Source organism: Gossypium hirsutum, chromosome A04 (genome assembly GCF_007990345.1).
Source record: "Gossypium hirsutum isolate 1008001.06 chromosome A04, Gossypium_hirsutum_v2.1, whole genome shotgun sequence".
Taxonomy (NCBI): Eukaryota; Viridiplantae; Streptophyta; class Magnoliopsida; order Malvales; family Malvaceae; genus Gossypium; species Gossypium hirsutum.
The window spans coordinates 8,989,113-9,003,687 of NC_053427.1; the positions used below are offsets into that span (position 1 = coordinate 8,989,113).

General features: G+C 30.1%; 2 protein-coding genes across 2 annotated transcripts; both read left to right on the top strand.

Annotated features, from left to right (window-relative positions):
- Window positions 1–2,177: 2,177 nt before the first annotated feature.
- LOC107947977 (LRR receptor-like serine/threonine-protein kinase GSO1) lies at window positions 2,178–8,250 on the top strand. Its single transcript, XM_041111155.1, has 12 exons — window positions 2,178–3,066; window positions 3,326–3,691; window positions 3,952–4,317; window positions 4,519–4,662; window positions 4,837–5,202; window positions 5,439–5,546; window positions 5,721–6,086; window positions 6,288–6,431; window positions 6,606–6,971; window positions 7,173–7,316; window positions 7,490–7,855; window positions 8,057–8,250. The coding sequence occupies exons 1-12, from the start codon at window positions 2,229–2,231 to the stop codon at window positions 8,248–8,250; spliced, it is 3,768 nt and encodes a 1,255-aa protein (XP_040967089.1). The 5' UTR covers window positions 2,178–2,228.
- Window positions 8,251–9,551: 1,301 nt separating this feature from the next.
- Window positions 9,552–13,269, top strand: LOC121227925 (receptor kinase-like protein Xa21). The gene is made up of 2 exons (XM_041110874.1): window positions 9,552–11,421; window positions 11,566–13,269. Exons 1-2 carry the CDS (start codon window positions 9,666–9,668, stop codon window positions 11,919–11,921), a joined length of 2,112 nt encoding a protein of 703 aa, XP_040966808.1. The 5' UTR covers window positions 9,552–9,665; the 3' UTR covers window positions 11,922–13,269.
- Window positions 13,270–14,575: the final 1,306 nt, after the last annotated feature.

Sequence of the window (14,575 nt, forward strand, 5' to 3'; positions counted from 1 at the left end):
TAATAAATGTAATTAAATATATTATAAGATACAAAATTATTGTTTGATTCTTCCATAAGTCGGTTTAGGACACATTCATTGGGTGACTTACCTCTAAGTCTTCTCACGTCTACATTAATTCACATTTTCTTTTGAAATTCTATGCAGAAAAAGGATGTATGGAAAGGGAATTATCAAAACAGGATTACGATAGTGTTGAAAATAATGATATGTTAGGAAAAAATATAAAAAAGGTGTATATAATTAGTAAATATATATATTGTAGCGTTACTATGATCTTAAAATATATTATTGTTAAAATAATTTAGATTTCATATAAAATTTCAAACATATTTTTTTTGATTTTTTAGAGAAACATATATTTTATCGATTGTTTTAAGGCTTAACAATTTTTTAAATAGTTTTAAATATTTTATAAAATATTTAATTTTTAAAAATATATATTTTTAAAGGGAAATTCATTAATTCATTTAATGAGTGAGATCATACAATTTGAGGGAGAAAATAACAAACACACCTTGTACGCGTTGAAGGATAAGCTCTATCAATATAACAAAAATTCCAATTTCAGCATCAATAGAACATTATGGTATGTTGACGATTGACTCTGTCACAACTCAAGCACAATATATCAGGAGTGACTGCAAGCACTTAATATAATAAGGAAATCAGCACCGGATGGTCCAAAACACTTAAAAATATGTTTTTAGATCACTTTAAATTTCAAAAAATATATTATTTTTAAATTTTTGTTAAGTGTGATCGATCACAAAAAAATACCTTTTATACAGATATTTTAAAATTATTTTAAAAAGGTAAATTTGAGTTCTGTGTTGAATTCTAGAAAAAAAAGTGAGTTCAATAGTCGGTTACGTGTAAGGAAGATTATAGTAGACCTACACCACCCAAAATCAGTAATTGTTAATTACACAATTATCAAAGAAATTTAAAAACGTGAAATCTAATGTTTAATTGTAATCCATTGAAATAAAACATTAACTTTTCGAGTGAAATAAAATTTCTTTGTGAAATAATTTTTTCGAGTGAAATAAAATTTCTTAGTGAAATAATTTTTGGTATCTTTTGATATCCACAAAAATATTAAAAATATTTTTAAAAGAAAGCAAAACTCGTAAATTCACTTGATTTAGAAAAAAAATACCTCCAAATTAATTTGATCAGTGGTTTATTCACCGCCTTCGATGCTTGTGTCCAATGAAAGTATATTTTATAAATTAATTTATTATTAAACATTAAAAAATTATCTGAGAGAATAATTTTTTTATTAATTTTGTTTTAGGTCACCAAAATCTATATTGATTTTTTACAAAATTAAATAATTTTTTTTATTTTTGACAAAATTAAATAAAATTTTAAGTTTACTTGTAAAGTTCAATTACATATGAGTTAAATGGCTAATTTACTTATATTTTTAAATTGTAATGACAAGTATCAATTAAAATATAGTGATAAATTTTAATATTCACTTATAATATAGTGGTAAATCCCCAAATCATCCACAGTTTGTGGTAGAGCTCGTCAATTACTGAAGTTTAACCCTAAAGACCTATTTGTGTTAATCAAGTCAACATTTACTCTTTAAAAAATATCATTTTTTATTTAACAGAGTTAATATTTTTAAAGTTTTATGGTTTTATAAATGAAATGTTTCTATTAGAATTAAACTGCAATTGAAAAAAATTTAAAATATTTTTTATATAATAAATATGAACTCTATTACAATTTAGATATATTTAATTAGAGTAACTAAAAAAAACATTGAATCATAAAAGGAGGAATTTGATGCATTGGAGATCCCAAATACTTTTAACTTTTAAATTAAAGGGACTAGTAGCATATTTTAAACAATTTATTATTCTGAAAATAAAAGAATATATAGTAATTAATAAAATATATTTTTTAAGTTTTTTTTAATGGATTATGTGGAGTAATGTGAAGAAAATTTAGGAGAAATTTTGAAAATTTGCTTTTTTCGTACGTATTTTTTAAAGAAGAAGACTTGACATTTGTTTTGAAATTTCTTCAAAACTTCGCTTTCCTTTTTAATTTTTAGGGTAGTCTTAAATTTATCAAGTTTATCAAGTGTGCGAGGGTTTAAACATATTAAAGCATGCTCTCTGGGCCTTTCTTCATCATCCAAACTATTTTATCAACTCAACTTCCCTTTTCCTACTTTTTTTTTTCTTGGCTTATTCCTTCTTGCAATAATGAACTACAACACTTGCTTTCATCTTCTTTTAGCTTTATTCATACCATGTTCCGTACTTTGCTTGGCTATGACAGCCAGGAATCCCAACTCCGATCAGTTTGCACTTCTCGAGTTTAAGGATCACATTACCGGTCCTCAAAATGTCTTGGCAAACAATTGGACGGCCTCAACCTCTGTTTGCAATTGGATTGGTGTTTCTTGTGGCATCCTCCATAAAAGAGTTATAGCTTTGAATCTTACAAGCATGAATCTTAGGGGTACTATCCCTCCACACCTTGGAAATCTTTCATTTCTACTCTCTCTCGACTTGAGTAGCAACCATTTCTATGGCCATCTCCCTAAAGAATTGGGCCAATTGCATCGTTTGAGGATCATTCGATTAAGCTACAACTGTCTTAATGGGGAAATTCCATCATGGCTTGGGAACTTACAGAGAGTTCAAAGGCTGAAAATGAAAAATAATAACTTTACAGGCACAATCCCTGAAACACTTGTTAACATGTCTAATCTAGAGATCTTGCACTTGGGATTCAATCAATTATCTGGTCAAGTTCCATCTTCCATCTTCAAGATTTCTTCTCTCAAGATTATTGATCTCTCCAGCAATAGCCTATCAGGTAGTTTGCCTAGTGATATGTGTCAACATCTTCCCAAGCTTGAAATGCTTTACTTGCATAGAAATGAATTATCTGGTAACATTCCGTTAAGTATGGACAAATGCAACAACCTTAAAATGTTGGCATTATCTATGAATCAATTTACAGGGATCATTCCAAGAACTATTGGAAATTTGACAGGACTCGAAGAATTAGATTTGAGGTTGAATAACTTAGAAGGTATTGAATTTCCTTGATTTCTTTAGTTTAAAGTATTTTCTTTGTATAAGAGTTTGATTTGTAATAGATAACAAAAGTAAGAACATTTTATTACATTCAAGGCAAAATAGTTCAAAATAGTTAATTTGATGAAAAAAATATGCTTAAATATATTAAAATCTAACATCTCCAAATTACTCTATTATAGAAAAGAAAACCTCTTTGATTTACACTAACAAAATAGGTAGTTAACACCTTGATGTTTCGATTATGTCTGCAGGTCAAATTCCTGAAGAAATCGGTAATCTTCTTGGTTTGGAAATGCTTATTATTCAAACAATTAAAGGTCTTACAGGTCAGATTCCAACTTCGATCTTCAACATTTCTTCTCTCAAGATTATTGATCTCTCCAGCAATAGCCTATCAGGTAGTTTGCCTAGTGATATGTGTCAACATCTTCCCAAGCTTGAAGTGCTTTACTTGCATAGAAATGAATTATCTGGTAACATTCCGTTAAGTATGGACAAATGCAACAACCTTAAGATGTTGGCATTGTCCACGAACCAATTTTCGGGGATCATTCCAAGAACTATTGGAAATTTGACACGACTCGAAGAATTAGATTTGAGGTTGAATAACTTAGAAGGTATTGAATTTCCTTGATTTCTTTAGTTTAAAGTGTTTTCTTTGTATAAGAGTTTGATTTGTAATAGATAACAAAAGTAAGAACATTTTATTACATTCAAGGCAAAATAGTTCAAAATAGTTAATTTGATGAAAAAAATATGCTTAAATATATTAAAATCTAACATCTCCAAATTACTCTATTATAGGAAAGAAAACCACTTTGATTTACACTAACAAAATAGGTAGTTTAACACCTTGATGTTTCGATTATGTCTGCAGGTCAAATTCCTGAAGAAATCGGTAATCTTCTTGGTTTGGAAATGCTTATTATTCAAGCAATTAAAGGTCTTACAAGTCAGATTCCAACTTCGATCTTCAACATTTCTTCTCTGAAGACTATTGATCTCTCCAACAATAGCCTATCAGGTAGTTTGCCTAGTGATATGTGTCAACATCTTCCCAAGCTTGAAGTGCTTTTCTTGCATAGAAATGAACTATCTGGTACCATTCCGTCAAGTATGGACAAATGCAACAACCTTAAGATGTTGGCATTGTCCACGAACCAATTTTCGGGGATCATTCCAAGAACTATTGGAAATTTGACACGACTCGAAGAATTAGATTTGTGGTTGAATAACTTAAAAGGTATTGAATTTTCTTTGTTTCTTTAATTTAAAGTACTTTTTCATGAAAGAGTTTAATTTGTAATAGATAACAAAAGTAAGAACATTTTATTTCATTCAAGGCAAAATAGTTAATTTGATGAAAAAAATTATGTTTAAAGTATTTTTAGTTGAACAGTTTAGAAGGTATGTTTTTCACTTTAATTTTCGACTACGTGTGCAGGTCAGATTCCATCAGGTATAGGTGAATGTTACCAGCTTCAGAAATTAATTTTAGGAGGAAATCAATTCAGTGGGCTGATTCCAAAAAGTATTTTTAATTCAACTACGCTCGAAGAAATAGGTCTATCTGACAGCAAATTAGAAGGTATGTTTTTCACTTTAATTTTTTCCAAACTCCAAAAACATTCTCTTTAATTTGTTTCTTCTTTTTTGCTCATACATTTATATATTTATTTTAAATTATAGGAAAGAAAACCACTTTGATTTACACTAACAAAATAGGTAGTTTAACACCTTGATGTTTCGATTATGTCTGCAGGTCAAATTCCTGAAGAAATCGGTAATCTTCTTGGTTTGGAAATGCTTATTATTCAAGCAATTAAAGGTCTTACAAGTCAGATTCCAACTTCGATCTTCAACATTTCTTCTCTGAAGACTATTGATCTCTCCAACAATAGCCTATCAGGTAGTTTGCCTAGTGATATGTGTCAACATCTTCCCAAGCTTGAAGTGCTTTTCTTGCATAGAAATGAACTATCTGGTACCATTCCGTCAAGTATGGACAAATGCAACAACCTTAAGATGTTGGCATTGTCCACGAACCAATTTTCGGGGATCATTCCAAGAACTATTGGAAATTTGACACGACTCGAAGAATTAGATTTGTGGTTGAATAACTTAAAAGGTATTGAATTTTCTTTGTTTCTTTAATTTAAAGTACTTTTTCATGAAAGAGTTTAATTTGTAATAGATAACAAAAGTAAGAACATTTTATTTCATTCAAGGCAAAATAGTTAATTTGATGAAAAAAATTATGTTTAAAGTATTTTTAGTTGAACAGTTTAGAAGGTATGTTTTTCACTTTAATTTTCGACTACGTGTGCAGGTCAGATTCCATCAGGTATAGGTGAATGTTACCAGCTTCAGAAATTAATTTTAGGAGGAAATCAATTCAGTGGGCTGATTCCAAAAAGTATTTTAATTCAACTACGCTCGAAGAAATAGGTCTATCTGACAGCAAATTAGAAGGTATGTTTTTCACTTTAATTTTTTCCAAACTCCAAAAACATTCTCTTTAATTTGTTTCTTCTTTTTTGCTCATACATTTATATATTTATTTTAAATTATAGGAAAGAAAACCACTTTGATTTACACTAACAAAATAGGTAGTTTAACACCTTGATGTTTCGATTATGTCTGCAGGTCAAATTCCTGAAGAAATCGGTAATCTTCTTGGTTTGGAAATGCTTATTATTCAAGCAATTAAAGGTCTTACAAGTCAGATTCCAACTTCGATCTTCAACATTTCTTCTCTGAAGACTATTGATCTCTCCAACAATAGCCTATCAGGTAGTTTGCCTAGTGATATGTGTCAACATCTTCCCAAGCTTGAAGTGCTTTTCTTGCATAGAAATGAACTATCTGGTACCATTCCGTCAAGTATGGACAAATGCAACAACCTTAAGATGTTGGCATTGTCCACGAACCAATTTTCGGGGATCATTCCAAGAACTATTGGAAATTTGACACGACTCGAAGAATTAGATTTGTGGTTGAATAACTTAAAAGGTATTGAATTTTCTTTGTTTCTTTAATTTAAAGTACTTTTTCATGAAAGAGTTTAATTTGTAATAGATAACAAAAGTAAGAACATTTTATTTCATTCAAGGCAAAATAGTTAATTTGATGAAAAAAATTATGTTTAAAGTATTTTTAGTTGAACAGTTTAGAAGGTATGTTTTTCACTTTAATTTTCGACTACGTGTGCAGGTCAGATTCCATCAGGTATAGGTGAATGTTACCAGCTTCAGAAATTAATTTTAGGAGGAAATCAATTCAGTGGGCTGATTCCAAAAAGTATTTTTAATTCAACTACGCTCGAAGAAATAGGTCTATCTGACAGCAAATTAGAAGGTATGTTTTTCACTTTAATTTTTTCCAAACTCCAAAAACATTCTCTTTAATTTGTTTCTTCTTTTTTGCTCATACATTTATATATTTATTTTAAATTATAGGAAAGAAAACCACTTTGATTTACACTAACAAAATAGGTAGTTTAACACCTTGATGTTTCGATTATGTCTGCAGGTCAAATTCCTGAAGAAATCGGTAATCTTCTTGGTTTGGAAATGCTTATTATTCAAGCAATTAAAGGTCTTACAAGTCAGATTCCAACTTCGATCTTCAACATTTCTTCTCTGAAGACTATTGATCTCTCCAACAATAGCCTATCAGGTAGTTTGCCTAGTGATATGTGTCAACATCTTCCCAAGCTTGAAGTGCTTTTCTTGCATAGAAATGAACTATCTGGTACCATTCCGTCAAGTATGGACAAATGCAACAACCTTAAGATGTTGGCATTGTCCACGAACCAATTTTCGGGGATCATTCCAAGAACTATTGGAAATTTGACACGACTCGAAGAATTAGATTTGTGGTTGAATAACTTAAAAGGTATTGAATTTTCTTTGTTTCTTTAATTTAAAGTACTTTTTCATGAAAGAGTTTAATTTGTAATAGATAACAAAAGTAAGAACATTTTATTTCATTCAAGGCAAAATAGTTAATTTGATGAAAAAAATTATGTTTAAAGTATTTTTAGTTGAACAGTTTAGAAGGTATGTTTTTCACTTTAATTTTCGACTACGTGTGCAGGTCAGATTCCATCAGGTATAGGTGAATGTTACCAGCTTCAGAAATTAATTTTAGGAGGAAATCAATTCAGTGGGCTGATTCCAAAAAGTATTTTTAATTCAACTACGCTCGAAGAAATAGGTCTATCTGACAGCAAATTAGAAGGTATGTTTTTCACTTTAATTTTTTCCAAACTCCAAAAACATTCTCTTTAATTTGTTTCTTCTTTTTGCTCATACATTTATATATTTATTTTAAATTATAGGAAAGAAAACCACTTTGATTTACACTAACAAAATAGGTAGTTTAACACCTTGATGTTTCGATTATGTCTGCAGGTCAAATTCCTGAAGAAATCGGTAATCTTCTTGGTTTGGAAATGCTTATTATTCAAGCAATTAAAGGTCTTACAAGTCAGATTCCAACTTCGATCTTCAACATTTCTTCTCTGAAGACTATTGATCTCTCCAACAATAGCCTATCAGGTAGTTTGCCTAGTGATATGTGTCAACATCTTCCCAAGCTTGAAGTGCTTTTCTTGCATAGAAATGAACTATCTGGTACCATTCCGTCAAGTATGGACAAATGCAACAACCTTAAGATGTTGGCATTGTCCACGAACCAATTTTCGGGGATCATTCCAAGAACTATTGGAAATTTGACACGACTCGAAGAATTAGATTTGTGGTTGAATAACTTAAAAGGTATTGAATTTTCTTTGTTTCTTTAATTTAAAGTACTTTTTCATGAAAGAGTTTAATTTGTAATAGATAACAAAAGTAAGAACATTTTATTTCATTCAAGGCAAAATAGTTAATTTGATGAAAAAAATTATGTTTAAAGTATTTTTAGTTGAACAGTTTAGAAGGTATGTTTTTCACTTTAATTTTCGACTACGTGTGCAGGTCAGATTCCATCAGGTATAGGTGAATGTTACCAGCTTCAGAAATTAATTTTAGGAGGAAATCAATTCAGTGGGCTGATTCCAAAAAGTATTTTTAATTCAACTACGCTCGAAGAAATAGGTCTATCTGACAGCAAATTAGAAGGTATGTTTTTCACTTTAATTTTTTCCAAACTCCAAAAACATTCTCTTTAATTTGTTTCTTCTTTTTTGCTCATATACTTTATCATTTTAATCTGATAATAAACAATACGATTTATATGAATTGATTTATTTTAAATTTTTAAATTTCCATTAACTTTAAAAAAGAAATTATTTTTCATTGCATAAACTAATCTATTTTATATAAGTAAAAAATAAAAAAATCATTAGAAATCCTTTGTCTATAGAAGAAAAGAAACCAATGTGGAAAATATATTTATTTTAAAAAATAAACAAAGATATATATTCATATACATTTATATACATAGATTCCCATGTCACCTGTTGCACGTGATTTAAATTATAAGAATGGTTTTACCTTTATATTTAGCTCAAATTAAGGTTTAATTAAAAAAATTTTGAGCAAATAATAATCTTTTAATTTTACACTATAATTTAATAAAAATAAATAATTAACCCAATTGATAAAAATCATACCAATTTACATTAAAAACAATGGCTTATACGTATCACATATGGATAGTGTTGGTGCAGTTTGACTATCCGAACTTACATCGTATTTCCACCTCTGGTGTTTTCCATTCTTTTTTTTGGCATCTTAATTTACTTTATTTAATTTCAAATATTAAATTGATACAAATAAATTGGTTAGGTACCAAAATAAAAAATAAATACAACATGAAAGGCTAAACCAACATCTAACCCTTAGAACAATGTTGTATTTGAAACAAACATCTTAACCCATAAAATGCACTTTATCAATTTAATGATTTATTCAAGAGCTGCAGTTCTTTTTAACATTAAAATTAATAAAATTTATGCTACTCTCATTTATTTTGTCACTTTTAGATGTTTACAATATAAAATTCTTTTTAATTTTCAATACATATTACTTAAAAGATAGAGAAAAGTTGCACAACCAAATAATATATTATTTTGATTTCTTACACTTGTATTTAGGGAAAATAAAGGATTTAACATTTTTATTTCCCAAATCATAACTAATTATTATTCAGTGTCAGTCTCATTTTTAAGATTTATTAGATGTCACATTCTCATACCAAACTTTTATTTTTTTTTATTTCAAGTTTTACAATATTTTAAAAAATTATTAGTGTATTATATATTTTGTCTATAGAAATCACAAGGACTAATTACTACTCAAATTAAACTTCTTATTATGTCTCAATTAAAAAATTGATTTCATCACATTTTCCATGCCAAAATTTTATTCTTAATAGATTTAAAGTTTTACAGTTTTTATTTTAAATATATATTTTAATGTATTATATATTTTGTGAATTTGGTATTCAATGAATATGTATACTAAAAGATGCTATTTTACACGTAATTTACCACCCATCATCAATGCTCCAAAGCTTGAGATTCTTTTATTGTGGACAAATAAACTTAGCGGAAACATTCCCAACTCTATCTCCAATGCTTCCATGCTTAAGATTCCATCCTTGGGAGATAATTTATTCTCTGGCCCAATCCCTAAAATGCTTGCCAGCTTAAAACACCTTGAAGTGCTCCTAATCCATGACAATAATTTGATCACAGGATCTGCTACTGATCATGAGTGGAACTTTCTTTCTTCTTTGACGAACTGTAGGAATTTGAGAAAAATAAGTGTTTCAGGAAATCCATTGAGTGGCGTTCTTCCTACTTATATCGGGAACCTTTCAAAATCCCTTCAATACTTTTATGCCGAAAAGTGTGAGCTTAAAGGCAATATTCCTATGGAAATAGGTAACTTAACCAACCTATTGCTTTTACAACTCGGCTATAATAAATTAAATGGATTGATTCCAGCATCAATAGGAGGAATGAGAAATCTCCAAAGTCTAACTTTTTACAGTAATAAATTAGGAGGGCCTATCTCAGAAAGCCTCTGTGGTTTGGAGAGACTATACGAGATGTATTTAGGGTTGAATAAGCTGCATGGATCCATACCCTCTTGTTTAGGTAATATTTCTGCTTTGAGATATCTTTACTTAGATTCCAACAAATTGAGTTCTACAATACCATCAACTTTGTGGAATCTTAAAGATATCTTAAAAATAGATTTATCATCAAACCATCTTCACAATTCACATGCTATTGATGTTGGAAATTTGAGGAGTCCGCTGGACCTAAATTTATCAAAGAATCTTCTCACGGGCGATATCTTATCCACATTTGGGGGTCTTCAAACTTTGGTTTCATTAGATTTATCAAATAATATACTACATGGTCATATCCCTGAATCATTTGGTGCGTTGATTAGTTTGGAATTCTTGGATTTATGCAATAACAATCTCTCTGGAGTTATTCCCAAATCTTTGGAAAAGCTTTTACATCTAGAGTATTTTAATGTGTCTTTCAATAGACTTGAAGGGGAAATTCCATGCAAAGGATGTTTTTCAAACTTTTCTAGCACATCATTCATGAAGAATTATGCACTTTGTGGTCCACCTAGGTTGCTAGTCCCACCTTGCAAAAACGACATCCACAAAAACTCCCAAATGATTATATTGCATGCTTTTAGGAATGGTTTACCAACAATTGGTATTGTCCTAGTACTAATAGTCTTAACTATTATGTATAGAAGATGCCGAAGAAGAAGTACAACTTTACCAATTACAGATGATTTGTTGTCTTTGAAAACACCGAGAAGAATTTCACATGCTGAACTTTCACGAGCAACTAATGGATTTGAGGAAAGCAATATGCTTGGTTTAGGGAGTTTTGGATATGTATATAAAGGGAGGCTTTCAGATGGAATGGAAGTTGCAATAAAAGTTTTCAATTTGCAAACAGAGGGAGCGTTTAGGAGTTTTGACATTGAATGTGATGCTATGCGTAATATAGTTCATCGCAATATTGTGAAGGTTATTACTTGCTGCTCAAGTGTTGACTTCAAAGCCTTGGTACTTGATTACATGTCTAATGGAAACCTTGAGAAATGGTTACATTCTGAAAATTGTTTCCTTGATATTATACAAAGGGTCGACATAATGATAGATGTTGCGGTAGCTATAGAACACCTCCACAATGGACATCCAACACCTACAATTCATTGTGACATAAAACCAAGCAATATTTTACTAGATGAAGACATGGTTGCACATGTTGGAGATTTTGGCGTTGCCAAATTGTTGGGAGAAGGTGAAGTAATGAAGCAAACCATGACTCTTGCAACTATCGGATATATGGCACCAGGTGAATTCTTTTTTTATTTTTGTATGATTATTTTCCTAATTTGCATTTTATATTTTTGTTTCATGTGTATGTGAATATATATTTAAATAAGCATTTTAGAAATAATTTAGGATTAATGATGTTCTAATTATACTTGAAATGCAGAATTTGGATCAGCAGGAATTGTTTCTATAAAATGTGATGTCTATAGTTATGGGATCATCCTTATAGAAACTTTTACAAAGAAAAAGCCAACTGATAATTTTTTTGTTGAAGAAGTGACTATAAGGCATTGGATGGAAAGTTCATTGCCTAAAGGAGCGATAGAAATTGCAGATGTTGATTTACTAAGAAGAGAGGATGAGTACTTTGTTGTTAAAGCAAATTGTATTTCATCCATCATGGAGTTGGCTTTGAATTGTTCAGCTGAGTTACCAGAAGAAAGAAAAGATATGAAAGATGTTGTGGTTGAGCTAAAGAAAATTAAACAAAGGCTATTAAACAACATCGAACACGTTTAACAAAGAAGGTAAGTAATAAGTACGCTTGTTGTTATTAATTCACTATTAATTTTATCATTAATTCAACATTTTTAATCTATTCTAGAATTTTAATTACAAATATCTAATATTTCATTATTTGCCTCCATAAGGTTTGTCTTATAAATCGTGAAAATTAATAAACTAATTTTTTTTTCTTTCGCTCAATCATTTTCTCTCTTCAGAATTCAAACTTCTTTTGTAAAATCAAGATGGAAACCAATAAAATGAGCATCAGACCTTCCCATGAATTACGGTATATGGTAGCTTTGGAGCATCAAGTTATTTTCTTTGTTAGATTGGATATTCTTAGTTACTTATTTCATTTACGATATAACTGTGTTTTAATCTTTTGCTAAGGATTTTATTGTTGGATTTTATTGTTGCTTTTCCCCAATCAAATATGATATTTATTTTCATTAAAAAAATTGTATGAATTTCATTTATGTTAACGAACCCCTCAATAGAGGGTATTATTCTTGTGTTGGGGTTTTGTCTCTTGATTCCGCGAAGAACCTTGTGGGTTCATGGAGATAGTTCCAAGGTAAATGCTACATATGCATTTGTTGGTGGTTTGAATCCTTGCACGAGTAATCTTCATGATTATTCCGTAAAGGCCGAGGATAAAATCCTGACATGGGGACAATACCTTTAGTTGTTGGGGGTAGCAGCGATTACCTAGCAAACAACACTCAGAAGACTTCTCTTGAAGGACTTGTTCTCCCTCAACAAAAACTCAAATACAAGGTCTGTTATGGGTGATCATAGTTTAACCAATCAATGGCATAATTTTTTTTTTCAATTTTCAAGTGTTTTTTGAGTCTTTTTCTTCATTTTCTTTTAGATTATTTAATACATAGACAAGTCTAACACAATGGTCTTAATTGAGCTAGCTTGCCTTACCAGGTAATTTGCTACTTTTCATTTATTTAGAGTTATTATGGTGTTTTCTATTTAATTTTATCATAATTGAATGTTTCATTTATAATCTAATCTAATTGTGTTTTTGGCTAGTGGTTGATGATCAAGGAAAACTAAAGGAGGTGTTTTCTATTTAATTTTATCATAATTGAATGTTTCATTTATAATCTAATCTAATTGTGTTTTTGGCTAGTGGTTGATGATCAAGGAAAACTAAAGGAGGCCAATAAGAAGAATGAAACTTCGCATGCTTTACTATCATGTGCTATAAAACAAAAAGACTTTTTTTCTCGATGACATTTGTATTGGGCTATCTATGTTTCATGGATTATGTTGTTTTTCTAATTCCATAGACGATTTTGCCAATATTTCCTATGATGGAATTTCTGCCAATGCTCAATTTAATCAATTTAACCAACTGTAATGCTCCCATGGATTTGATTTCTGTCTACAGTATTTAGAGACTATTAATGTTCAATTGCCTTTGGGCCTTTCAAAGAAGTTCAACAAACTTACAAGTCATTTAATTTCCTTTGAACTTGTATGAAACTTTTATGTATGAAACTTACTATATATTACTTGAATTGCATAATTATATTACATATAATGAATTATAATGAATTATTTGTTTCTTTTCCACCCTCTCCACCAAATTAACCATTAACATCCTCAAAATCATTAGTTTGATCCCAATAACTATCATTCATCTATTTGATAACATAGAGAAATTATTCCATTGATGCTTCCCACTACCTCAAATATGGTCCTATCCAATTATTTTATGTCATATCATCAACCTTTTCAAACTCAAATTAAAAGTATTAAAACAATTTCCACATCAAATTTAATTTTGTTCAATTTCTTTATCTTTTTCTTTTCATTTGATGTGATTTTTTCCCTTTCTCTCACCATCTCTTCATTTTAGGGTTTTGGGGATTTTCATGCTCCTTTGGGCAACGAACTTTCCATCCAATGCTTTATAGTCACTTCTTCAGCAAAAAAATTATCAGTTGGCTTTTTCATTGTGAAAGTTTCTATAAGGACAATCTCATAACTATAAACATCACATTGTATAGAAACAATTCCTGTTGATCCAAATTATGCATTACAAGTATAATTAGAGCATAATTAATCCTTAATTACTTCTAAAATGATTATTCAAATATATATCCACATACACATGAAACAAAATATAAAATGCATATTAGAAAAATAATAATACAGAAGTAAAAAAATTCACCTGGTGCCATATGTAATAACCCAAATTTACCCGGCCCGTAAAATAAACAAAAAAACAAAAACCAAAGAAATAATAAAAGTTTTTTTTACAGTCCATTTACAAAACTCAAATTGCTAGCCTATTTACATAGCCCAATTGAAGCATTACTTATGGCCCATTTACAAATCACACCGGTAGCCCAAATACCTAAACTACCCAGCAGCCCATTACACCCTTAACCCAAAGATACACGGGGCCCAAAAGGCCCAAACTATTAACAGAATCAGAGGACCTAGGGCTTTCTGAAACCCTAGGCGCCACAAGCACCTCGACACCAGGCCTCACCTCGTGCCGCAAACGGCGCGCCAGTACATCATTATCAGCGCTTGATCGTCGCCGGTTTTCTCATCATCACCTGTAAAAAGGGAAAGAAATACACAGCAAACATGGCAAGGAATCGAACAGAATAAAACGCCAAATTTGTACTTAGAAAACA